A 27908-nucleotide genomic window follows, 5' to 3' on the forward strand; every position below is an offset into this window, starting at 1 on the left:
ATGCTGTCTACTTGCTTGATCTTTTGGAGGCTTTCCCTGGTGAAGTTTGAAAAAAATCTTATCAGCAGTGGTGAGGATTTGCCTGGGACTAAGTGAATTGCTTGAGTTTTTTAGCAGGCTGAATGTTGCTGTCATAGCTTGTCTTAATGCTTTGACCTTTATTCTGTGTATTCTTTTCTTGAATCTTCCAAATCCTCTGGACATGATGCAAGTATCTCCTCTTGTGCAGTTGCTATCTGCACATCTTTTCATTTTCCACAAAGTGTTTCCATTGTAGGATAATAAAGAATCTTAATGCCCTTAGCCACATTTTCTAATAGAAGCTTGAAAAATAGGGTTTCCTCATTTAAATAGGTATTAGTACTTGTGTTGACTGTCCAAGGATTGCCATTAGACTTCTGTAGTGGAACCCAGTACTTTCCATGTTATTTGCTGGGCTGAAAGTGTAACTTTTACCTTCTGTGCTTTTTCAATCTGGAAGATTTTTAATTAGTAGCTCCTGTAAATTCTTCCTGTAGCAGTCCTTATTAGGTATAGTCTTGACTTAAAGAAATGGGAAGCTAACATTTTCTTGATACTGTATGTAATTCTACTATCTTAATGACAGATAAATGAACAGTATAATATAACATTTCTGAAAGAGAATGGTGAGTATTCATCCAGACATTATATCTGAATCAGTATGAAAAATGGCTTGGATTTACATGAGCTCACTTGGCCCAACACTCGAAAGTTTTCTATTTTACACAGCAGCAGAAAATTAACTGTCAGGTTTCAGCTTGGAGTGGCATTTGATAACTGAGTTATAACTCCTAGTAGTAGATTTATTATGGAAATAGAATTAATTTAGTGACACTTTCATTATGTAAGTCTTTTACACCTGAGGCATTTCTCACCTTGATCATAGAATCAGTCAGGGTTAGAAGGGACCACGGGGATCCTCTACTTCCAGTGCCCCTGCCATGGGCAGGGACACCCTACCCTGGCCAGAGCCCTATCCAGCCTGGCCCTAAACACCTCCAGGGAAGGGGCCTCAACCACCTCCCTGAGCAACCCATTCCCGGCTCTCACCACTCTCATGGCGAAGAACTTCCTTCTCATGTCCAATCTGAACCTACCCATCTCCATCTTCATTCCCTCTAGTCCTGTCACTCCCTGATATCCTGCAAAGTTCCTGTCCAGCTTTTTTATAGGCCCCCTTCAGATTCTGAAAGGCCACAATAAGGTCACCTTGAAGCCTCCTCTTCTGCAGACTGAACAGCCCCAACTCTTCCAGCCTATCCTCATAGGAGAGGTGCTCCAGCCCTCTGATCATCCCAGTGGCCCTTCTCTGGACGTGTTCTAGCACATCCACATCTTTCTTGTAATGGGGGCTCCACAACTGGATGCAGTACTCCAGGTGGGGTCTCATCAGAGTGGAGTAGAGGGGGAGAATCACCTCCATCGACCTGTGGGCCACACTTCTCCTGATGCAGCCCAGGATCTGGTTGGCCCTCTGGATCACAAGTGCACAGCGCTGGCTCATGAGCTTCTTGTCCAGCAGCACCCCCAAGTTCCTCTCCTCAGGGCTGCTCTCCAGCCAGTCACTGCCCAGCCTGCATTTGTGCTTGAGGTTGCCCAGACCCAGATGCAGGACACTGCCTTGTGCCCACCTCTCCAGACTGTCCAGGTCCCTCTAGATGGCATCCCTTCCCTCCAGCATGTCTGCTGCACCACACAGCCTGCTGTCATCAGCAAACTTGCTGAGGGTGCGCTCACTGCCACTGTCCATGTCAGCAACAAAGATGTTGAACAAGACTGATCCCAGGACTGATCCCTGAAGGACTCTGCTTGTCACTAGCCTCCACTTGGACATGGACTCATTGACAGCCACTCTTTGGGTGCAGCCATCAAGCCAATTCTTTATCCATCTCAGGCTCCACCCATCAAACCCATGTGTCACCAGCTTGGAGACCAGGATGTGGTGCGGGACAGCGTCAAAGGCCTTGCTCAGGTCCAGGTAAATGACATCAGTTGCTCACCCCTCATCTATGAATGTTGTGACCTGTTCATAGAAGGTCACCAGGTTTGTCAGGCAGGATTTGCCCTTGGTGAAGGCATGCTGATTGTAGCCAATCACCTGTTCACTATTTTTCTGTTTCAGTAGTGCCTCCAGGAGGATCTGCTCCATGATCTTGCTGGGCACAGAGGTGAGACTGACTGGCCTGGAGTTCCTCGCTCCTCCTTCCTACCCTTTTTGAAAATGGGAGTTATGTTTCCCTTTTTCCAGTCAGTGGGGACTGCTATAACTTTTGGAATATAATAGAGAGGAGTTTAGCAACCTCATCTGCCAGCTCCCTCAGCACCCATGGGTGTATCCCATTGGGTCCCATGGACTTTAACACTTTCTGATTCTTCAGTTGATCACAAACATGATCAAATAAAGATCAATTGTTGTCAATGAGCTGTCCACAGCAGGAATTTACCAGGATGTAGAATCTGCAAGTGGCTTGAATAATTATTTGTGTTTTATTAATAATTCTTCTCAAGTAGAAAGATGCTTGCCTGCTCCAATCTGTAAATTGCTGAGTAGTTTCTTCCGAATAACTTGGTGCATCTTTGTGGAAATTGCAACTTGGATGATTTCTTCATACGTGCTGTATGGTTGAATCAAAGTATTTGCAATGATTTATATTTATTCACCTATTGAGGGTGCAAAAATAATAGTAAAAAATATTTAAATACTAAAAAGAAAGGACAAACGTTACATTGGCAAGGGGAATGCAGCTTTGGAGTGGACTCTAGTGTGGTTTACGAGAAGATAATTCCATGCAATGAGGCAATTTAGGAATAATGTTCTTGGGCCTTCTGAACTGTCTTTTTATTCTTGATGGCATTGCCTGTGACAGTGAGAGGCTTGATTGTGGATATCAGGTTGATGAATATTTGCAAATCCTGTTTTTTCAGCTACACTTGTTAGAATGGTATGAACTGTGTAAATGCATACATTTCTTCCATGTCGGCAGTTTATTAAGTTGAATTAAGCTTCGTGAATGTTAAGAAAGCGTTGTTCCTTGTGGCTCATCCTAAAATGTCTTGCAAGCATACATTTAAGTATTTCTATAAATTGCATTTATGAAAACTTTTGTAAATTTCATATACATAGTTTAAAAATACTGATCTCAAAATGTAACTGCTTAGTTACTTAGATATAGTTCAGTGAAAGTCCTGAGTGTAAGAATGATGGAGTTTGCAAACGAGATCGCTTCCTTGGGTGATTGATATCCTCATTTTTGCACTCTGGGTTTTAAAGAGGAGACAATATAAGGCAGGAGATGGACTTGTCAGGAATATAGAAACTGATTTACTAAAGGTTGCTTCATTGCTTTGAAAAAAATTGTTACGACAAATCTAGAGGATTAAGATTTAAACACATGTAAAAAGTTCTGTTGATACTGCTTTGTGTATGTTTAGATACAGTTTGTTTAATGATTAGTACAGATAATTAAATCACCACAGACAATGTGAACTATCATCCAAAAAAATAAAATTAAATGGAGTTTGTCTTCCTTTTAGATCGTTGACTTAATATCCTATCATGATATTTATTGACCTGTTAAATATGCATAGATGCTTGACATACAAGGTACTAATCCATGTTTGCTTGCATGCATGGAATCTGTAGTTTATACCACTGAGCAAATAGAGTATGTGTAGTTAAACTATTCATAAAGAATTATAGAAACATCTAAATATTGAATCTTTTAATACCATGTGCCTCGCTGGAACTGACTAGCTACTTGGTCTTGCTAATTATGATTTTATTTATTTGAGTTGGAAAAAAAATTAGCAATGCTACTTGTTACTAATTAACTCTGCAATGAATTGTTCCCCATCTATAGTCTTGCCAATGATAATAATTTTACATCAGACATATTTCAATTTAACTTTTGTCATGGGTAACTTTAATCTGTCTTCAGTGCAACTTCCATCTTTGTTACTTTGTCCATACTTTAGTGTTCCCGTTAACATTGTACAAAGAATATGCATTTTACCCTCTTTTTTTTCCCCTTTCTTTTCTTATACTAGTTTCCTGCACCACCACACCCTCCTTTGTATAATTTAGCATCTAATTTGTTAAACTGTTTTATACAGGCCATTTTCAGTCTATTTCTGTAGACTTGTTCTTGTTTTTTGACTTAAAATCTTTCAAGTTAAAGTTGCAGTGATGCTTCCAGCGGTTCTGAAAGAAGCAGTGCTTAAGCATCTTAGATCCTATGGTATCGTCTCCTTCTTTGCAAGGACTGGTATTAATATTTTAAATGATACAATAGCTTAAGATGTGCGTGGGTGTGTGGTGTTGTGGGTTTTTGTGGTTTTTGAATATTTGACTTACCTTACAGTATTACTTAAAATAACCAAAGCCTATTTGAATCATGATTTTTATTCCCATGTACTAGGACTAGCATTTGTTAACTATTTGTTAAAATTTCTTGTTACATTTATTCCCCCCCCCCCACATAACAGCAGAAATGGTGCCTATGAGCTGACAGCTCATGGTTTGGACAGATTCACTCTGTGCTGGATCAAGAACTGGCTGGATGGCAGAGCCCAGAGAGTGGTGGTGAATAGTGCCACATCCAGTTGGCAGCCAGTCACTAGAGGTGTTCCCCAAGGACCAGTGCTGGGCCCAGTCCTGTTCAATATCTTTATTGATGATCTGGACGAGGGGATTGAGTCCAGCACCAGTAAGTTTGCAGATGACACCAAGCCAGGTGCAGGTGTTGATCTGTTGGAAGGTAGGAGAGCCCTGCAGAGGGACCTAGACAGGTTGGATGGGTGGGCAGAGGCCAATGGGATGACATTTAACAAGGCCAAGTGCAGGGTTCTGCACTTTGGCCACAACAACCCCAAGCAGTGCTACAGGCTGGGGACTGAGTGGCTGGAAAGCAGCCAGGAGGAAAGGGACCTGGAGGTACTGATAGATAGTAGGCTGAAGATGAGGCAGCAGTGTGCCCAGGTGGCCAAGAGAGCCACTGGCATCCTGGCCTGCATCATGAACAGTGTGGCCAGTAGGACAAGGGAGGTTCTTCTTCCCCTGTACTCAACACTGGTCAGACCACACCTTGAGTACTGTGTCCAGTTCTGGGCCCCTCAATTCAAGAAAGATGTTGAGGTGCTGGAGCATGTCCAGAGAAGGGCAACAAAGCTGGTGAGGGGCCTGGAACACAAACCCTATGAGGAGAGGCTGAGGGAGCTGGGGTTGTTTAGCCTGGAGAAGAGGAGGCTCAGGGGGGGCCTCATTGCTGTCTACAACTACCTGAAGGGACACTGTAGCCAGGTGGGGGTTGGCCTCTTCTCCCAGGCAACCAGCACCAGAACAAGGGGACACAGTCTCAAGTTGTGCCGGGGAAAGTATAGGCTGGATGTTAGGAGGAAGTTCTTGCCAGAGAGAGTGATTTACCATTGGAATGGGCTGCCCAGGGAGGTGATGGAGTCACCATCCCTGGAGGTGTTGAAGAAAAGCCTGGATTGAGGCACTTAGTGCCATGGTCTAGTTGACTGGATAGGGCTGGGTGCTAGGTTGGACTGGGTGAGCTTGGAGGTCTCTTCCAACCTGGTTGATTCTATGATACCTTACTGATTAGTTAATAAGCTTGCATTCTGGCTGGTGCAAAGCATCACAGTGTCTAGAGTGTTTTATTTGTTGCCTTAAAGGTATCAATGTGTTCATTTACCTTTGCCATTAGATTGTATGAAATAATGCTAGATTTCTGAAAACACTGGAGAACTTAAAAAAAGTTCATTTGTTTAAAAAAAAAAAATCATCTGAATCTCATGTCGAATCTTGAAGAAAATTCCAAAGAATAGCACTTTTGTTTCAAAATGCTTGTCATCTTCCAGAATATTCCAGAAGAAGATCATGCATCTTTAAAATTATTTTTAAAACTTTGGAAACTTAGTTATTGGATATCACCTCACTGGCATATGGTTTTTCATGCTTGAACACATTCTAGATAGGCCTAGCCTTAGAGCTGCTTTTCTTAGGTGTCGCTGTCCTCTTTTTTTTTTCCCTGAACACAATTTAACTGGTGTAACTGTTGTATAAGTCCATGGAGACTTCCATATGGCTAAAATCAAGTTAAACATACCACTGTCCCTCACCAAATCCTAGATCCTACTAAGTGCTCGGTGCAGATTATTTTGACAGAACTAGATATCCATATCTCTCTGTCCAGAAGTACGGAACAGTCAATCAATGAGATTTTTGTTTAGGTAATGATTGAAGTAATAACTGTTTTAAGAGATGATATTTCAATATTGAATTCTCTGTTGAATGATAGATTTGTGTTGGTGTTTTTTTTCTTGTTTTAATTTTTTTTTTCAATAAAGCTAACTGTTAATCCTAGAAAACTTTCAGGAGTGGATGGAGCAAATCTCTTTTCAGTGGCCCACAGCAATAAGACAAGGAGCAGCAGCTACAAACTGGAACATAGAAGGCTTTACTTCAACATGAAGAGAAACTTCTTTACAGTGAGAGTGACAGAGCACGGGAACAGGCTGCCCACAGAGGTCGTGTCTCCTCCGGGGACTTTCAAAACTCACCAGGATGCATTCCTGTGTGAACTACCCTGGGTGATCCTGCCTTGGCAGGGAGACTGAACTCCTGATCTCTGAAAGTCTCTTCCAATCTCTCTGGTTCTGTAATTCTGTGATCTGCAAATTTCTGTTACACAGGAAGTGTAGAAGGTTTATTATTCTTTGTCCCTTGTCTAAGTAATAAGTGATTTCATTGAACATTTAAATTTTTTTTGTCCTAGTAGCATTAGATGCATTAATTTCATAGCAAACACTAAACATGAATTAATTTCATATTAATTATGAGAGGGCTGTTATGTACCATGCTATGAGCCTGGAATCGCTGCTCCAGTGTGTTTTCTCTTGTCTTCTGCTTGACAGAACAGAGTAGAAAATAAGATGAAAAAGCTCCTGTGTCAAAATAAACACATCAAGATTACTTTTCAGTAACTATCATGGACAAAACACTTGACTCAGGGAGGATTAATTTATTGCCAATTAAAAATACAACAGAATAGTGAGAATTAAAAATAGAATTGAAGACTCCTTTTCCTTAGCTCTCTTTCTAGGATCAGTGTCACTCCTTCATTTTGACTCTTCCCCTTCCCCCTTACCTGTCAAAGTAGTGCAGAAGAGATAAGAGGGGTTGTGGGCAGCTTGCTTCATATTTTGCACTCCTCCTTCAAACTTGCGCTGCAGTGTGGGCCCTAACCAAGGGATGTAGTCTTTCCCAATGTCTCTCTTGCAAGTATTTTCCATGAGTTGCAGTATTTAAATAATTCCAACACGAATCACAGCAGGTTCTCCACTAGCCCTTATCATGAAGTGCAGTCCTTCAGGAATAGACTGCTCCTTTGTGGGTACCCAGTGGGGTCACTGGTCCTCCCAGGAATTATTTCCAGTGTGGACTTCTCCTCAGAGGCTGTGGTGGAGATACCTGCTCTAACATGGTCCTCTGTGGTCTCCAGAAAGACAACCCATATCACCATGGGTTTTCCTATGGGCTGCAGGGGAATCTGCCTCAGTGCCTGGAGTACCTCCTCCCTGTCCTCTGTCATTGACTTCAATGTCTGCAGGGTTGTTAAGCTCACATTTTTCTCACTTTCCTCTCTGATAGTTGCTGTATACTGCTTTTTTACTGTTTCTTTGATATGTCATCACAGAAGTGCCACCAGTTTTGCTGATAGGCTCAACTTTAACCGTGAGTGAATCTATTTTGGAACTGACAGGAACTGGTTGTCAACAGTGGGGGCGGACCCTGGTCTGTTCCTGCAGAGGTTGTCCTGCAGCCTCTCTGGCTACCAAAACCATGCCCACATAAACAGAATGCAGACATTCCATTTCAAACCCAGACCTTGGATGTCACTCAAGCTTGAAAGCTTGGTTGCATGTCAGTTACGTGTATCAGCAGGACACTTCAACTTGACCACAATGTATGAGTTTCAGTCTTTGACCAAATGGGACTCTATAGCTGCATTCTAATCAAGTTTCCACTGCAGTTGATCCGATCTGACAGCTGTCCACTATTGGAAAGGGGAGTTTTGTTCCCCAGTTCCCTTAGTTTTATTCTTTCCTTTGAGTTTGCTTTGATGCTTGTCACATGCTTTTCAGAGGCAATTAGGCTTGTTTTTCTAAGTTGGTGAGTTTGCTTGGTCTAGGAAAGCATCCAGTGCTTTTATATATTCTTGATTTGAGGGGAGCAAGACTCCCTTCTCCTGTGATGAGCTGTTAGAATGAATTTAGCTGCTCATATATAACATCCTCCCATCTGAAAGCCAGAATGTGGAGTATCTACATGGAACAGTAAGAGGAGTGGACTTGGTTTCATTATTGGGGACTTCTAGACTTCTGTTATGACTGTGCATTAAGAAATATAAGGAGAATAAAGGTGCCATTTTCTGGGAGTATTAGAAAAAGTTATATCAAAGACTTTTGTTCCGTCTCAGCTTTCTCATTGTTGGTTTTTACTACAACTGCAAGTACTTGTTTCAGTTCCTGTATATAATCTCTCTAGGTACAGAGATAACAGGAACTTGACTTTTGTGTAGCTATTGAGTTGCATACCATGCCTGTTGAATGATGTTTATGGTAATTTCACTCATTTTCCCCGTTTACTAATATGTGTTGTGTTGTGCTGTGTGTATTCTTTTAAAAAGTATGTAAATGTTGGTAACTTTGGTTTGTCGAAGGTTAGCAAAGACGAAGCATAATATGTGGTGTAGATTGTTACCATGAAATGTAGATTGAAGAATATGAACCTAGTTGGGACACTTTTTGGGGGAGGGTGGATGAGTATATTTCGTGTTGCAGTTTTCCTTCAGTGTAGAATGAAATTGGCTTACTTTAAGTCAGTTCTGGCAGGTGGCAGCACTCTGTTACAGAAGGTGCTTCTAGCCCATCTATTTTTGTGTATTCTGGTTGATTTTATTGGTTTGTTTGGGACTTTTCTGTTTGTTGGTTTTTGTTTACTTGATTCTGATGTTACAGTTCTGAGAAGTTTGAAGTATACATAGATCCTTACTGTGTAGGAAGAGAGCACCTGACTTGGAATTCACAGTTCAGGAAAGTGATGACTATGAGGAAGTGTTTTAGACTTAATTTGAAAACAAAACCAAAAACAAAACACAACCCAAAAAATAATGGCAAAGAAATTTTATTTTATTTCATTTCTTATATTCTTAACTTGTAACTGCCCTGGTACAGTCTTGTTCTACAATCCCAAGTATTCTAACATATACCATGTAGTTTTTTTTACTGTCTTTTGTACTAATTGCTTTTACGTAAGTAAAGCTTTCACTTCAGCATTCTTCTTTACAGTGATGAACGTTTTATATCTGAGCGTGAGTTAGGTGACAGTCTGCATTTACATCAGTGTAGGTTTAAAGTGACATAGAAAACAAGTAACTGTGTTGTTTTTATAGTCAGAATTTAAGGAAGATGATAACTGCTTATCTACTTTATAACATAAAGACTTAGATTTAGTCTTTTCTGTTTGTGTCACTAATTCATTCCCTGTATGCTGCATGTTTGGCAGAATAGGCAAATTAAAATCAGTGGTGTGTAACACGTTAACACTGCTGATATTTAGACTTCTGGAGACTTATTGAATCATTTGGTAAACACACAGTCCAGAGAAACATGTGGACTGTCTTGGAGTCTCAAAATCTAAGCTGGCTAGGATTTACTATTACCAAGTGGTGGAGACAGTTTGTACGATAAGGTGATTTGTGGTTGCACCTCTAAGTGTGAAGATCAAATATTTTCAGGAAAAAGGAGGTATAGCTTTTTTTCTGTTGTGTACCTTGATACAAAACTGGGAGGAGAGGCTGAAATGCCTGAAGGCTCTATTGCCATTCAGTGAGACATAGATAGGCTGGGGAGTAAGGCAGAGATATAAACCTCATGAAGTTCAGCAGGGGTAGATGTAGAATCCTGCACTTGGGGAGGAATAAAATCTGTGGATCAGTAGGACCCAGGTTAGGGTTTGACCTACTGGGAATCAGCTCTTCAGAGAAGGACCTGTGAGGTCTCTTCCAACCCTGATAATACTGTGATACTGTGTGATACTGTGCTGGTGAACAGGTTTACCATGAGCCAGCAGTGTGCCCTCGTGGCCAAGTAGGCCAGTAGTATGCTGGGGTGCATTAAGAGTGTGACTAGCAGGCTGAGGGATCTTCTCCTCTCCCTCTATTCTTCTTTGTTAAGGCCACACCTGGACTATTGTGTCCAGTTCTGGGTTCTCCAGTTCGAGAGGGACAGAGAACTACTAGAGAGAGTCCAGTGGAGGGCCACTAAGGTGATTAGGGGACTGAAGCATCAATTCTGTGAGAGACTGAGAGAGCTGGGGCTGCTTAGTCTGGAAAAGAGAAGACTGAGAGCAGATCTTGCCAGTGGATGTAAGTATTTAAAAGGTGGAGGTCATAAGCACGGGGCTGGGCTCTTTTCAGTGGTGGTCAGTGACAGGACATGGAGCAACAGGTACAAACTAGAACACAGGAGGTTTCACTTGGACTTTACTTTGAGGGTGACTGAGCATTGGAACAGACTGCCCAGAGAAGTTGTAGAGTTTCCTTCTCTGGAGACTTTAAAAACCCACTTAGATGTGTTCCTGTGTGACCTGCTCTAGGTGATCCTTTCTTAACAGGGATGTTTGTCTAGATCTCCAGGGATCCTTTCTAGCTCCTACCATTCTGTGAAAGTTCTGTTATAGTATAGAACAATCTACATGAATATCAAAACAACATAGACTACTGAAAACAATAAAAATATTTTGTGCATTTTTTGTTTTGTCTGTATGGATTTTGTGAGTATGTGGGTTTTGTTTGTAAAAGTGAGAAAGGTAAAATAAACTATGTAAGCAACACTGACTTGGTTTTTTTTTCTCCCCATAGTTATAAAATTGCGCAATCATGGCTCATTCAAAGACAAGAGCCAATGATGGAAAAATCACATATCCTCCAGGAGTCAAAGAAATCTCTGATAAAATATCTAAAGAAGAGATGGTGAGAAGGCTAAAGGTCAGTAAGCAAGTAACTGCAGGTTGAACTTTTCTGTATACAGCATTCAGTGATCCTATTACTGTATTTATGTGAAAACTTCTTGTTCTCTGTAGTGATTTCTACCACTTTCTTGAAGTGACTTTGTCTAAAAGCATCTACATGAGTTTAAAAATCACAAATGGAAATAACTTTATATTAATTTCAATACTACTAAAATACTGCATGAAAATAGTAGTAATTTTGGAAATAATATGGATACCTCAGAATGCATTCCTTTTATACATTTCTGCTCTTTGAGTTCATTATGAAAAAAACCCTTTTTATTTTCATTATTTTAGCCTGTAGCCTGGTGAAGGTAGTCTTTGATTGTATTTCTGTCTCCTGAAATTCTTGATTGCTTTATTCAGCCTAGCTGCAGGAAGGTTGGAGAAATTTGGGGAATAGTTATGCTAGTACAGTTGCTTATTTACCTGTGTGCTCTCACAGAAAGGCAAGCCTGTTAACACTGTGCAGGAGTGCCTGCAACTTCAGTTTGCCCTGTGAAACAGAAGGAGAACAGATGTGATAGAGGTACCTTAAGTATTTCAGCAGCTGGAAGAGCTTAGTTTGGACTTTATTTTCTTAAGAAGTAGTTCTATGTCAGCTGGAATTACTGGTGAATAAACAAATAGGAAGAATGATTTTTTTACTGTGAGGGTGGCAAAACACTGGAACAGGTTGCCCAGAGAGGTGGTGGATGCCCCATCTATGGAAACATTCAAGGTCAAGTTGGCTTTGGCTCTGAGCAGTCTGATTCAGTTCAAGATGTCCTTGCTCACTGTAGATGGCCCAAAGCAAAATATTCTATGTTCTACAAAAAAACAAAAAACAAAACAAAACAATAAATCCCAGAACCACAGAGGATTCCTTCTCCCCTTGCCTCAGTAACCTGTCTGTGCTTTGGGAATTGAGCTATTAGACTTAAGTTTGTGTTCTGTGCTTCGTGATGCTGAATAGAGGATGACATTTATAACTTTATGTAAGAGTGACTCCTCACAGAAGAAATTATTAGCACATAGAAGTGTTTTTTTTGTTTGTTTGTTTCCCCCCCACACCCCAGCTTGTGAAAATGCATGTAGTTCTTACTGATATTTTTTTTTTCTCCTGTAGCTCTATATCTTGATCTGTCTTGCAGGAGAAGCATACTTAATAGGATGTCCTGTATTTATTGTCAGGTGTTTATTCTGGCTGTGCATTCATCAGTATGCAGGCAGGGAGTGAACCACACACTGTTTCTTTTATGAAGGATTTGATGATTTAGGCTATACCACAAGTGTGTAGACCTATAGTATAAACATTTGCAGGTGCTGAAGTGCAGTTGTTAATATGTAAGTGACCTATTTATGTCTTAATTTTCCTAACTGCCAAATTAATATAAGTATTAGGGAAGAATCTGTGGGTTTTTATTTTGATTTACACAAGCAGATAGTGTGCTATTTGTTAATGACAATATTTTAATAAAAAATAAATTATTGTGAGATCTGGAAAGAACAAGAAGAAAATATGCACAGTGAATTTCTGTATTAGCATGACTTACCTTAAACTGTATGCACCTCCAAGTTATGATAGATTTTGGAAGGAGATTGGAGATAAATGATAGTAGTCATGAACTAGCACTGAAGACAGAAAGATCATAAACACTTGGAAATGCTGAATAGTGTGGGAAACCTTTTTTACAGTTTCTCTTAATACACAAGAACCAAGGCATCATCTAATGAACTGTTATCAATTTTAGACTAACACTCTGATAAAATAGCACCAATATCGGCTGGGCAGTGACTGGTTTGAGAGCAGCCCTGAAGGAAAGGACTTGTGGATGCTGGTGGGTGAGAAACTCAGTGTGAGTCACCAGTGTAGATTTGCAGTTGGAAGGCCAACTGTATCCTGGGCTGCATCAAGAGAACTGTCACCAGCAGGTTGAGAGAGGTGATTCTCTCCCTTTACACCATTCTCATGAGACCCCACCTGGAGTACTGTGTCCAGTTCTGGAACCCCTATTACAAGAAAGATATAGATGTGCTGGAACGCGCACAGAGAAGGTCTCTGATGATGAACAGGGTTGGAGCTCCTCTCCTGTGAGGACAGGCTGAGAGTTGGGATTATTCAGTTTGGAGAAGAGAAGGCTCCAAGGAGATCTTATTGTGGCCTTCTAGTATCTGATGGGGGCCTACAAGAGAGCTGGCGAGGGACTTTTTAGGGTGTTGGGTAGTGATAGGGCTAGGGGGAGTGGATCCAAGTTAGAAGAGGACAGATTTTGATTAGATGTTGGGAAGAAGTTCTTCACCATAAGGGTGGTGGGACACTGGAACAGGTTGCCCAAGGAGATGGTGGAAGTCTCATCCCCGTATGTTTTTAAGGTCATGCTGGATGTGGCTCTGGGCAACCCGATCTAGTGGAAGGAAGCGTCCCTGCCCATAACAGGGATGTTGAAATTAGATGATCCTTAAATTCCCTTCCAACCCTCACAGTTCTGTGATAGTTTCCCATAAATTGTGTAAGTCCATTCCAAAGTGTATATTAGTGTTGAAAAAAGTAGGAAGAGATTGATTGAGCAGGTTAAGAAATATGGGTCACATCTGAAAGATGAAGGTCCTGAACACTTACAGTGACCTGGGTGCAATTTCAGGGTGGGGAGTCCTCTCAGGATGCTAGGAGATCTAGCATAGTTCTCTTCCTTTTTCCTTTAACACTGTGGGAGGTTGCTATGTAGACAAGTTGGTTTGTTGGGGTTTTTTTTTGTGTCCATTTGAGGAGCACCAGTGTGCTTCAGATGGTTCATCTTGCATCTGACTGGGGAGAAGTTTTTTTCTCACAATAGAAATTAAAGTGTGCATAAGCTACTGATCTTCTGTGCCTTTTAGTAAAGGATTCTCGTATGGCTGAAAACCTTACAGCTGCTGTGAAGCACAGAAGTATTTTCCTTTATTTTGTAGGAGAAATAAAGGTACCAGTTGCTCAAATAAGCACTACTGCATTGCTAAGGATGCTTCATTCAGAAGTTTCACAGACCCAGGAAAGAAACTTCCAGTTAGGAACCCATTACACAGACACTTTGTGTTATGTACTAATATTCCTCTTTCTTTTTAGATGGTTGTGAAAACTTTCATGGATATGGACCAGGACTCTGAAGAAGAAAAGGAGCTCTACCTAAATCTTGCTTTGCATCTTGCTTCAGACTTTTTCCTCAAACATCCTGATAAGGATGTACGTTTATTAGTAGCATGTTGTCTTGCTGATATTTTCAGAATTTATGCACCTGAAGCTCCATACACTTCACCAGATAAACTAAAGGTAAATTGAGAGAATCTCTTTCCACAACAAGTTTTTAAAATGAGTGGTTGATGTAGTTGATAACTTTCTTTTTCTCTTCCTTTATTTCTGATTCACCCTAAGCAATCCAAGGTTTTCACTTGATTCTGGGATCAAGTCAAATGTTCATCAGATAAGATTATATCTAATATGTCTTACAACAGCTTGTAGAATTTGGGGTTTGTACTGAAAATATTTTATTAAACTGTCATTGGAATTTGCAAATAGTGGTCTGCCACTTTAGAAATACTGGTATGTCTATAACACTTACAGTCTTTGACAAGATAACCAATTCTTTCAATTGGGAAAATATGCTTACTGTTTCCAATTAAATTAGCGAGAGATGATTGCTGTAATTTTGCAGATGAAGGCTATATCGAAAACAAAGTATTTTTGTGCAGACACTAGTGATTTCTGATATGTAAAATTCTGCAGTTACAAACATCACTGATCCCACTAGATGGAGATGGTTGATAGAGAAATGCTAGATTTGAAAATACACTAGAGATCTCCCCCTTTTGATTCTGCAAAAATTAGATTTTAAACTGCATGTTGCTTCTCTTCCTCCTTTTTTTTTTTAATAGAAATCTAACTTTCTTTCCAGCTCATACAGTCAAACTACTTCCCTTACACAGTATGAGTCTAGAGTGATGAACCAAGTCTTGCAGAAGATCTTGCAGAAGAAAATAACATTTTTAAAATGCACTTTTTTTCTTGTTCGTTTAAGTGTATATGTTTTGGATATTTTGTTTTGGGTTTTGTCTTTTTTTTTTCCACAGTAGGATAAAAAAGGTGCTTGTAGTGGAAGTTATCTGTATTATCACTCACAAAGAAATCACTCAACTTCTAATCTAGTGGTTGCACCACAAGTTGTTCATAAGCAGGGCAAACAGTACAGTTTGAATTCTGTTACATCATTTGTCACCAGACTTAGGGGAAGAGATACCTGGGGACTATTAGCTGTGTTTGTTTTTATTCTGAGCTGTTGACCTCTTACTGCACACTGTCTAGTTAACTTACTTGATTAGACTGTCTTCAACTGGAGACACATTAGCTTTCTCAACTGTGTTAGATTTGTCTAATTTTGAAGCATCCTAATTTCTACTTCAGTTTTGAGTATATTGTCTTTTACTTGGTAAACTTAGAGTTTTTTTTCCTCTTTTTCTGAGTTCAGCTAACAGATGGTAGTAGTCCTCCTTGCAGAAGCTGATTTATCAAGTGCTATTAAGTTACAAATTTTATGGTACATAGTATTGGAAGGTTTACATTACTGATTGCATACTTGGAGTACTAGCGTGCTACTGCTATCTGGACAGGTCTCTGAAGAGACTACAAACTTGCTCTGTCATCATTCACTTCTGTAATTGATGCAGATTTCTAAACAGGTTTTGAGAAGTAAAGAATGAACAACAGAGACCTTTGCCTAGGGTGATTGAGGTTTCTACTGAACACAGCTTTTGTGGTTGCAGGACAAGGTTTGATACAAATGGTGAAGTATTGCCACCACTTTATGACTCTGAGGAATGCTTCCTCCTGGGTTATATTTTGCCACTGTTTTTAACCAGTAGTTAATACCATATCCATACTGCAGCTTTGAGTCTCTTCTAGTATGCTTAGTACTGAAGTTAAAGATGTTAAAGGGAGGTACTGAGGAGAATAATTTCTTTAGAGGGGAAAATTTAAATCTTGAATATTTTCCCTTGTTTCAGACTCTTTGTATCTTAATGTAACTTATTGTAACTTCTGTGTTGTGCAAGTGAGATAGTGAGGGAATGGATCAGAATTCCAGGTTTCCCTCTTTTATGTGTACCCTCAGTGTAAATTTCTTATTCCTCGCAGAGTGCTTAATGAATTTTAATGATGGGGCTGGAAAACACCACCATAAAAGTGGAACTGGAGCAAGATTGTTCTTCTGGGATCTAGAAAGTTCTAAGGCTTCCTCAGTCTGGGGAAAGTGTAGAACCCAAATCTTATGTTCTTGAGGGAAAGATGTTGTCAATCACTTGTTTGTATCAAGGAAAACCACTTGGACAAGTGATCCATCTGCCTTACATGGCTGCAATTGAAATGTTTAAGGGTGTATGTGGTAGTGGAACTTGAACTATTTGACTGTGTTCTGTGGTGCTGCTTCCTGAAGCCATTATGTGGTTAATTGGTATCAAGACAGCAATCCACACAAAAAAAAAAAAAAAAAAAAAAAAAAAAAAAAAACTTTTAAAAGTTGACATAGAAACACTTTTGGTTTTTCAAATCTGGCTTCTATTGTAGTCTTGCTTTATCAGTCTGATATGAAACCATACTGTCTGTTTTGTGACAGTGTTGCAATTTCTTAGCTGCAGCCAAAGTTTATTTTATCCTCTGTGCTGCAATTATAAAGGTTCAAATAGTATATTCTGCATGCTCAAAAAAAGGAAAAAAAACTTGGGGTCACATTGCACAAAATATTTACACAAAATGTGAAGGCTGTTGAGTTTGGTTCTTTAAAACATATTTGATGAGTACTTTAGGAAAAAAAAACAGTTTTCAGTAGGGTCTTTGAATCCATTCAGTAAGTGTTGCAAACTGAGCTGAAGGATAGAAAGTAAAGGTTTTATGTTATATGAGCTGGTTGAGATTCACTTGTACAATTTAATGGAATAGTTAAACCCCAAGCATGAGTTCTGAGATGAAGTAGTTTTATATTTGGTATTGGTCATGCTTCAGATCCTCCTTCGGCTGAATCTTAAGTGATGCTGGGACTCAGCTTTTATGTTTATATTATAAACTTCACCTTCTGGTGTACCAGCTTTTCAGATGATGAAACTAATTTTGCATGGGCTTCTGGCCTAGCAGTGGCTGACACAGTAGTATGTAGGAGGAAGATTCTTCAGACTGGCTTTTACCTGCATATGGAATGCTCTTTAGTTGTTGGAGTCCATTGTATTTATACTTTTAAACATTGTCTTTTGGTTTGTTTTCAGTTATAGAGTCTAGGTCATATGCTTTGTGCTTGAAGTGCGATCCAGTGATTCCTATGATCAGCCTTACTTAATACTTCAAAAACACAGTCTTGATCCAAATTCAAACTTCATTGTAGCTGTGTCTGAACAGTGTGCTTGCTGTATTTTTTGCCAAGAGATGATAATTTTGTGTATAATTATTTGTTTTTACCTAGAACTGCAGTAAGCACTCATCTTAATGATTAAGGCTGGGTTTTGTGGTTGTAGTGTTAGAAAAAAGGAATTCCATTCTTATCTTTGCCCACCTCTTAGGGGGGCTGAGGGGAAATGATCCTTTAAAAATGTTACAGAAGATCTTTCTAGACTATTCACAGGATATTTTTCTGTCTTTCAGGGTTAGTTTTTTAGTTTTTTTTCCAGTCTTTTCAAGACTTTCTTGTATTATCACAACATCATAACCTTTTGGAATGTACTTCATTTTTACCTACATTATTAGATACCATCAAGGATGCAATATGGTGACGATAGACTTTTGAATTATTTGATTTAATACAGTAGTTATGAATTCCCAGCTGTTAGTTATCCAAATGTGCTGGGCCATCTCATTTGATCTATATTACCACCTAGAAAGGTTGGACCAGATAATCCTTGGGGTTCCTTCCAACCTGACGTTCTTTGAATGTAAAAATACTTCTAAAAATACCTGTTTCTCTGTATTTCTATTCTGTTCATAATTGACTGTTCCTTATAACTTGCTTGAATTTATTCTGGGTGAGACTCTTTCTGAAGAAGTCTTCCAGTGCTACTGGTTGATAAAAGAAGCAGGAAAAACTTGGTCTTTGCTGGAGTGGTGATCTGTGTCGGTAGCACAATGATCGAAAAATGCACAAACAATACACTGTAAACACATAATGCTATACTTAAAGCTGCAGTTGCTTACTGCTTTTTCCTCTTTCTGTGAATACCTGTTGCAGTATAGAGTAAAAATATAGAATTTATTGTCCTTTCTGAGCAATCTTGACTTCTGCAGTGTGTAAGTCAGTCAGAGCTCAGTTTAAGTTGAGTGTTTTCCTTTGGGAAAGATAAGCTTTTTTTGTTTCCATAGAAAAAGGTTACTTTCTTAACCCTGTAAAGAAGTGTCGGGCATTTTAAAATGACTCCTGTACATTTTCTCTGATTTTGTAGGTCATCTTGTTTTGGACAGTGATACAGTATGTCTGTCATTGCTGAATATTTTGTAGTAATAAATAATATTAGTAATTTTAAAAGATAATTAATTGTGAAAGTTTCATTGTAATTGATTAATTATCACTTTTGTTTTCAGGATATATTTATGTTCATAACAAGGCAACTTAAAGGTTTGGAGGATACAAAAAGCCCCCAATTCAATCGGTATTTTTATTTGCTTGAGGTAAGTTCTGTAACTTCTTTCATAATACCTGTAAATACAATTTTTGAACTTAATCTTGTATTAACTATTTCTTTTATTGTTTTTGCTGTTCCAATGCAGAATATTGCTTGGGTGAAATCTTATAATATATGCTTTGAATTAGAAGACAGCAATGAGATTTTTACACAGTTATACAGAACCCTGTTTTCAGTAATAAAGTAAGTATTGTCAGCCCCAGTTATAATATATTATTGCATGCTTGAAATGTTTCTAACTTGAGTCTGTTGTGTGACTTCCAATGTAAATGAAGCTTTATTTTGTAACTCAGTTTAACTAAAAGTAGCAGTGCTGATGGTATTATCTGTTTTAAACAAGACACACTGCAAATATTTTTATTTTTATAACTGAATTGTCTTTTACTTAATTTATTTTTATCCTCTTCTTGAAATTGAAAATGAGTGGTGCAGCCTGTAATTCTAAGGGTTTTGGAGGATTATTGCTATGAGAACCCAGAGTAGGAAAATAGCAGATACTGGAAGGCACTGTTAGAGATTGTCTGGTCTACCTCTCCTTGCTCAAACTAGGATCGTCTTAAATTTGTTAGGACTGTACCCAGTTAAGTTTTTAGCATCTCTAAGGATGGACACTCCATGGCTTCTCTGGGCAACCTTCTAGTGCTCAACCATCCTTTCTTCTAAGAAATTTCTCCTGTTCATGTTAAAATTATATGACCTGATGCTCACCTTGTGTCTCTTGCCTCTTCTCCCATCACTGAGTGCAGTTTGACCTTGTCTCACTTACTCCCAACATCAGATACTTAAGTTCCTACCTAGATATCCCTTCTCAAGGGCAAAAAACAAAAAAATTAAAAATGCCAACTGTCTTAGCCTCTCCTTGTATATGAGACCTACACCAGTTCTTAAATCATGTGTGTGACCCTTTGCTGGACTGACCCTAGAATGTCTGTGTCTCTTGTGTTGGGAAGCCCAGAACTGGACACAGCATCCAGATGAAGTCTTACCTGTGTTAAGTAGGGACTGATACAGTCCCCTTACTCTTTCACTGCAGTAGTAAATTAAGAGGTCATAAGATATATAAGAAGCAGTATAATCAGCCAAAAAAATGAAGTATTTTGACTTCTATGAAAACTTTTTGTTTGTGATTTAAATATTATATTCCTTGTTGTTTGGCATCACCATAGTGAGTACTCTGACTGGAAGTTATACTTCATTTGAAGAATTAGTAAGAATTCTTGTTTTTAATTTCAGCAATGGACATAATCAAAAAGTTCACATGCACATGGTTGATCTTATGAGCTCTATCATTTGTGAGGGAGATACTGTCTCACAGGAACTTTTGGATACAGTGTTAGTTAATCTAGTGCCAGCACATAAGGTAAGCCTTAGCACTGACTTTGTTGCCTTTTATTTGTTTGGTTTATTTTTGTGGTTTTTGTTGGTTTGCTTTAAGTTTCCTTTTTAATTGTGATTTCTTGGATGTTTGTATTCTGATATTTAGATTTCATTGAAAGAGTAGCTGTAGCAAGTGTATTCCTATTACTTGGTTAATTATTTTTTATGCAAGCAATTTTTAATAGCAAGAAAATTCAGTATCATTTCATTGCTTTGATTCGCTTGCAGTAAACCAAAGTGTCAGTGGTCATAGTAATGTAAAACCCTTAATGTCATGTGAGTTTATACATGTGTTTTATATATGTTCACACAATTCTGTATTTGTGCAGTGTGATAGGAGGCAAATTACACTTTATTTCTTTCGGTGTTTGTGGAGTGTTCCATTTTCAGCCTCAGGAGTACTACAGGGAATCCTCCATTGCACATTCCACATGCTTTACATGCTTATCTTTTAGAAAAAGATACTGACAATTAGACTCCTAACTGTCGTTACTAGGAACTTGCTTGTTAATTTGTTTTATCTATTTTGGCAACATGTCAACTGTGCTTTTTCTTTGACAGTCATCCTTAAAAACCTGTTTCCCTACCCAATCACAACTAGAGAATCTCTTAGACCTGTTTTGTCAAGTGCTCTTGGATAGAAATTCTGTTGATGTGACTTTAATAAGAATAAAGACCCTTTTCAACTTCAGGAAAATAATGTTCAAAATATATAGTTGGAAAGAATATTTGCTCTAGATACAGACTTTACATTTGATCATACCCTTAAAATTAAGGACTGGATGGATGTTAGCTGGTCCTCCTCTTTGAGCGAAAAGTAAGGGGTGCGAATTTGTTTTATGTGTCAGTTGTTTGTGTTTTTTTCCCTTTATGGTGGTGCTTGGTTGATTGTTTTGTTTTGTTGTTTTGGTTTTTTTTAAGAGGGTTAGTGCAAATTTGAGCTGTGTTAAATTGAACATTGAGAGGCATTGGGAAAAACTAACTGCAGAAAATGTTAGTATGTTTGCACTCTCATCACTACCAATGCCATTGTACCAGTACAACTGATTTATGATTCTGTGGCAAAACGTCCTGGAGAGCATTGCCTATAAATAGCAACAAAAATGTCCGTGTCATTCTGTCATATCAGTTGCCTTTTCTTCTTGTGTGTGTAGCAGAAGTTTATGAAACATTCTAGAGAACAGGTATGAAAAGTGAGTTAGCAGAAGCCTTAATGTCTTCCAGAAGTGTAAAAAAGTCGAAACGTTAGCAATATGTACACAAAAATTATGGTAGGAATTGAGACAAAGGAGAGAACTTGGTTGACAGAGATGATCTTGTCTTCGGATATTGTTACCGGAGCTCACCTAAGCATTACCAACAAAGAATTCTCATGTAAAATTGGAAGTTTTCAGGGGAGAAAAGTCTGTCAATCCTCTTTAATATCTTTATCAGTATCTGGACAAGGGAATTGAGTGCACTGTGGATGAGGTTGAAGATTGCACTAAATTGGGTGGAAGCATTGATCTGCTTGAGGATAGGAAGGTTCTGCAAAGAGATCGGGACAGACTGGCAAAGACAAGTGCTAGGTCACTTGCATCACACCAACTGCATGCAGCACTACAGCTGTGGGGCAGAGCAGCTGGAAAGTTGTCTGAGGAAGAGGTCCCTGAGGATGTTGGTTAATAGCTGTATGAGCTTGAGCCAGCAGTGTACTCAGCCATCCAAGAAGGCCAACAGCATCTTGGCCTAGCTGTATCAGGAATAGTATGGTCAGTGGGACTACAGAAGTGATCATGCCCCTGTACTCAGCTCTAATAAGGCCACACTTCAAATACTTTGTTCAGTTTTGGACCCTTCACTATAAGAAGTTGCTGGAGTGTGTCTAGAGAAGGGGAACAAAGCTGGTAAAAGGTCTAGGGAATGAGTCTTATGAGGAACTGCTGAGGGAGCTGTGATTGTTTAGTCTTGAGAATAGGAAACTGAGGGGACACCTCATTTCTCTCTACAAATACCTGAAAGGACATTGCAGTGAGGTGAGAGTCAGTCTCTTGTCTCTAGTATCAGGTGATAAGATGAGAAGAAATTACCTGAAGTTGTACTAGGGGAGGTTTAGATTTGGATGGAAGGGATTATCTAGCAAGATGGAGTCACTGTCCCTGGAGGTGTTCAAATGTGTGGGCATAGCACTTTGGGACATGGTTTAATGGCCATGGTGATATGAGGTTGATGGTTGGACTCCATGATTTTAGTGGTCATTTCCAATTTAAACAACTCAGATTCTCTCATTTAAGTCTGGTTCAAATGTTAAGTGTGACTTCTCAATTATCTTGCAGGGTTCTTTGGTTTGTCCTTATCAATCAGTACTTATTTCTGCTTTTCCCTTTGAAATACAGTAATTGCTAAAGATTATTTCAAAAAGCATTGCCAGCTGGTGGTTTAATTTTTACCCAGTTCAGGACTCTCAGATGCTTATCTTCATTGGGTACTTCAATGCTCTTGGAGCCATCCTGATTAAGCTTATTGTCCTTATTGTGAGCTTTCTTAAATTATTAAAGGATTGCTTGTCACATTTTTTTTTCCAAAGGTATAGAAAGATTAAAGAGAGGATAATTATAGAGTGTAGATAAACACAGAAGAAATTTGTTAAAGTAGGTCTTACCCTTATAAAATTTCTCCTTCAGGCAAAGTTTAAAGTATCTTTGTCTCTTAAATTAGTTGGAAAGATAGATTTGACGTTTTTAAAAGATCTTTGAACCTATTTAGTAATGACCTAGGTCGCTCCTTCATATTGAGTAAGGCAGTGCCACTTCTTCTGCATTTGTCTTTGAGTATCAAAAAGGGAGAAGAAAACTTTCTTGTATCCTGTTAATACTTTGGTATCATCATTTTCAGGAAATTCTTCCTCTGGACATTAAGGCCCTGGCTATGGGTGCAATTAAATCAAGTACAAGAGGCATGAAAAATATGCTAAATTTTCCTTAGCCAGTTGCGATCTAGACTATTCTTTCTCTTTGCAGTGTGGATGTTGTGGGTTTTTTTTTGGGGGGGTGGGGGAGAGTAGGTTTCAGTTTGTTTGGTTGCTTAGGGTTTTTTTTAAGTAAAATCATAGAATGCCTTAGGTTGGAAGGGTCCTCAGAGTTCATCTACTCCAACTTTCCCTCCACGGGCAGGGACACCTCAGCTAGACTTGACTTTTCAAGGCCTTATCCAACCTAGCTGTGAAAACCCCCAGGGAGGAGGCATCCACAACCTCCCTGGGCAGCCTATTACAAGTTCTTACCACCCTCATACTGAAGAACTTCTTCCTAAGAGCCAGTCAAACCCCACTCTCTGTCAGCTTAAATCCATTCCCCCTTGTCCTATTGCTGGATACCCTTATGAAAAGTCCCTCTCCAGCCTTCCTGTAGACTCCCTTCAGGTATCAGAAGGCAGCTATGAGTCTTCTCCAGGCAGAACAACCCCAGCTCACTCAGCCTACCCACTTAGAAGAGGTGTTCCAGTCTTCAGATCTACCTTTATGGCCCTCCCTTGGACTTACTCCAACAGCTGTGTCTTCCTTACACTGGGGATACCAGAACTGGATGCAGTATTTGAGGTGGGGTCTCACAAGAATGAGCAGAATGAAGGGTAATCTGAATAAGCTACTCAGAGTTGCGAATAGCTACTTCTAGCATTTGTTTTGGCAAACGTTAAGGTTTTTAAATGAGCTGCTCTGTGAAAGAGCCAATCTCAAACTAGTGTGAATCAAAACAGATTTGCGTGATGGAACTCTGCTGTGCTATGTCTTTTGTTAGTGTTTGGTTTATACATACCAGATCTGACTTAGGATCTAGAGCTCACTTTTACCTAGGTGAAAGTAGTTTGTTTTGGTGGAGGCCAAGTGGAGAAGTAGTGTACATCCCTTGTTACAATTAATTGTGCCTTTTATTTCCTGAGCAGTCACAACTAGTTAAATAATAGAAAACAAATGCTACAGGTGGAAATGTCTTTTTTTGTTGTTGGGGTTGTTTTGTTGCTGTTTTGTTTTAACCACAAAGAGCAATCCAAGATGCAGAAACTTCTTTTTCTGGGGTGTGCAAGAGCTGTACAGCTTTGTAAAAAACTGCCAGAGTGGACCCTTGTATCTTGATTAGATAAGGGAAGAGGAAATTACAAGAATGTTAGCATCTTATGTAAGCATTCCAGTATCTTTCCAGAATAAGGATTTTTTACTCTGAGCCACTAGAAAAGGTGACTAAAGCAGATACTTCAGGCATGAATCTTTGTAGTCTTTTGACTTCAGTCACCTGCCTTAATACTATCAGTTGGCAAGCCAAGATTTCTTTTATGTTAAGAGAAAATGTTAATATGGTCCCACTGCTATCTGGAAGCCTGTAGTTCTATACAGTCTTTGAAATTACAGACAGTGCTCTTCATCTCTTTGCAAATCATCTCTCTTCATTCAGACAGCTACAAAGAAGTGTGCATATTGATATTTCTACCCTAGATGTGGCAATGCATCTTGTTTGCTTTTCATTAAGCTAAAAGGAAATGTCTTCCTTTTATGGATAAGATGTATTAAAAAAAAAAACAACAAACCAACAACAATGTAACAAAACCCCAACCACAAATTGCCCCTTTATGCTGTTGTCTTTTAAATAAAATATGCACTCTTTTTTTTACATTGCAGAGACTGTAAAAAAAATGAGGAAACTATATTTTTACTGAGATTTTCAGCTATTGAAAGACTACATGTATGCATTTAAAAAATAAGCTTTTTTTATACTGAAGAATTTTTCTTCCATGTGTTAATCAAGAGAGCAGAGAGTATCACAAGGGCTGGTTGCTTTTTCTTCTTTAAATTTGTGAAAAATAATTGATAGAGAAATTGGAGAAAGGATGTATAGCAGCTAGAGGATGGAGACCATGTGAAGGAACACTAATGAATTAGAGAAATGAAGGGAAAGGAATGTTGGAAGTGGTGGTAGGTTGGTTTGTTTTAATACCAGAGTTTCATGTGTTCTTCACTCTTTTGATCATAGAATTTCAATTTTAGGCATTTTTAGTGGATGTTTTTTTGGTTTTTGTTTTCTCTGCTATCTCTGTCAAACAGGCTTACGTATCTTTGCAAGGCACTATGGAGAGGCTGCAATGGTTATTCACAGGTCACTGCTTGGTACAAGAGCAGAACTTGTATTTTCTACCACAATCTTGTTCAGAATCTTGCTTCTGTGGTGAATGTAAATGCCTTGGTGTTGCTTGATATTGCTCCCATGTGCGGGGAAGTTGATAAGGACAAACAGTAAAATTCTGGAACTGACTTCACTAAACTTCAGTTGGCCCTCTAAACATGACAATTAAGACCACATTTCCCAGAAAAGAGTTTTCTCAGTAGTATCAGTGAAAACTACAAAGCTCTGTTTCGGCTAGGTTTCCTTTTACTATGTTTTCTTTACTTCTGAAAATATAAGAACAAGCTGTTTCTTTAATGTATTTACCACATTTAGAGTTTATGTATGCGCTTAAAACTTTTCCTGTGTTTTGGTTTTTTTTCTGTTTACTCAGAATTTAAACAAGCAAGCCTATGATTTGGCAAAGGCTCTACTAAAGAGGACGGCACAAGCAATTGAACCATACATTACTAATGTAAGTGAAGATTGCAAACAAATATGAACATCAGTACAATTTTTAACAGTTAACGTTACAAGAAGAATTAATTGCATGTAGTCAAATAACTTTTTCTAAACTCCTTTTTTTTTTTTTTTAATGTTAACAAAGTACTCTGGTACCTGTCCCCTTTACCATAGAGAATCTACTGAGCCTATAACAATAGTTTTGATTTCTGAAATGTAATGGATATTTTACTTTCTGCACTCTTAGGAGAACTTACTTCCTTAGTGTAACTGGAAGATCAAATGTACTGTGATTTATTGTTCTGATAAAAATATATAAATTCCTTGTTCCTGTGGCAAAATGTTTTTTCTAATAAGGAGATGAGATTATTTAGATGCTAAGAGAAGTGAAGATGGAGCAGACAATGCTGTTGTCACAGGAAATGAAGAGGAAGCAAAATAAGAATACATAGTAAGGAAGAAGAGTGAATGGACTGAGGATTGTAGACAGGTTGAGTGTAGACATTGCAAGAGAAGTGGGATGAGAGGAAGCAAAGATGAGATAGTATGCTGTAACTGAAGTTGCAAAAGAAGAAAAAAGAAAGTTTGTGTGTTTAGAAGTATTTAAGGATTTTGCAGGTCTCATGGCAACTATCTGAAACCTCAGGAGTTTGAAAACAATAGAAAAATCTTCATTGCTTTTTGTTGCTTTTAGACTTGTGACACTTGTGGTACTTGGAAAGTAGATACCTTCTAAAATTTTAACCTGTTAGGTAATCCTGCTTTTTGGGAAGGTATTGGTAGATGGAAATGTGTTTTTAATCTTGTTCATCTCTAAGTCTGAATTTCAGACTGAGTGACATTTTGTGGGTTTTAAGGAAGTGTGTGCAATTGGAATATTCCTTTTATGGAAAATATGTACATGCAGTCTTCTGTTCTTGATTTCCTACAAGTGGGAAATATTACACTGCCTGGTTTCATCATTTTGAAAATTAGTTTTTCTTACATTATATTAAAGACACAGTTGAAATTATTTCCTAACCAGGAGCCTTCCAGGCAACTCTGTATCCAGAAAAGGAAGACTTTTCTGTAACACACTGCAGAATATTGTAACTTATAAGGAAATACATGTAGTTGTTGTTTTCCAGTCATTACTGTTCTCTTTCTCTATTGCATCACTTGGAGTTCCCTTTATAATCTTAAAAAGTGGTAGCTTTTGTGGCTTTAGTATAAAAAGTTGTAATATTTGTCTGTCCCAACTTTGGGAACAGTAAACTGAAGTGCCAATAAAGTGTATGCTGTTGTCTTAGTAGCAGATGGAAATAGTATAATTTATTTAACCACACTTGTGGATTGTTTTAAGCCAGAGAGGAGAAAAATTTTCTGAATTACGTCCCTCCCCTTTTGAGAAGAGTTAGTATATTGCTCTTTTAGTTGCTTCTTGCTCTTCTCTTATGAGAAGATATAGTTGGAAGCAGTGTGGAATTAATATTTGGTATTAAAAAGTTTTTTTTTTTTTTAATGAGAAGTATGAAGTTTCTCTCAAGCTGCCAAATTTACCAAGAGAGAACAACTTACAGCTGTGTTATGCTGCTTGTAATTAGAAATTCTGGAAGTCCATTACTAATTTCTGTGCTTTTACTTAGAACTCCTTAACCTGTCAAAAAAATCTGATACACTCAACTCCTCTAAAGGTATATTTCTTAGATTAATTGTTGGCCAGCTATGGTAAGCTGAACAATCATTGTCATGTATATTACATTTAGCACTGAATATACAAAACAAAGATATTTTAAAGATTTCTGCTACAGAATCATGATCTGTGTTCCTCCTCCTCTGTCTCTTTTTTTTTTAATGTTAAATAAAACTTGCAAGAATAAAAGGCAGATTTAGCAGAAGACAAGAGGATTTAGAAGAATGTGTGTGTGTTCTTGTTAATGCATACTCTGTTTTATTTTCCAGTTCTTCAATCAGGTCCTCATGCTTGGCAAAACATCGATTAGTGACCTGTCAGAGCATGTGTTTGACTTGATTCTGGAGTTATACAATATTGACAGTCACCTCTTGCTCTCTGTTCTACCACAGCTTGAATTCAAACTTAAGGTAGGCACTTCTTATTATTTCTGTGTATTTGAAATGTATGTGCTATGACTAATGATTTCTCTACTTACAAATTAATCAAATTATTT

At 38.6% G+C, this 27908-nt stretch overlaps 1 protein-coding gene across 4 annotated transcripts in view; it reads left to right on the top strand.

Annotated features, from left to right (window-relative positions):
- The window catches only part of PDS5B (PDS5 cohesin associated factor B), a 123042-nt gene that overhangs the window by 15449 nt on the left and 79685 nt on the right, over positions 1-27908 (top strand). For all 4 annotated transcript variants that reach the window (XM_064172853.1, XM_064172872.1, XM_064172848.1 and 1 more), the window contains exons 2-8: positions 10950-11075; positions 14184-14387; positions 18669-18755; positions 18855-18952; positions 20003-20129; positions 25673-25753; positions 27682-27822. In XM_064172853.1, coding sequence (XP_064028923.1) covers positions 10968-11075; positions 14184-14387; positions 18669-18755; positions 18855-18952; positions 20003-20129; positions 25673-25753; positions 27682-27822 — 846 coding nt within the window. In that variant the 5' untranslated portion in view covers positions 10950-10967. The remainder of the gene's footprint in view (positions 1-10949; positions 11076-14183; positions 14388-18668; positions 18756-18854; positions 18953-20002; positions 20130-25672; positions 25754-27681; positions 27823-27908) is intronic.

The sequence above is a fragment of the Pogoniulus pusillus genome, chromosome 3, assembly GCF_015220805.1.
Source record: "Pogoniulus pusillus isolate bPogPus1 chromosome 3, bPogPus1.pri, whole genome shotgun sequence".
Lineage (NCBI taxonomy): Eukaryota > Metazoa > Chordata > Aves > Piciformes > Lybiidae > Pogoniulus > Pogoniulus pusillus.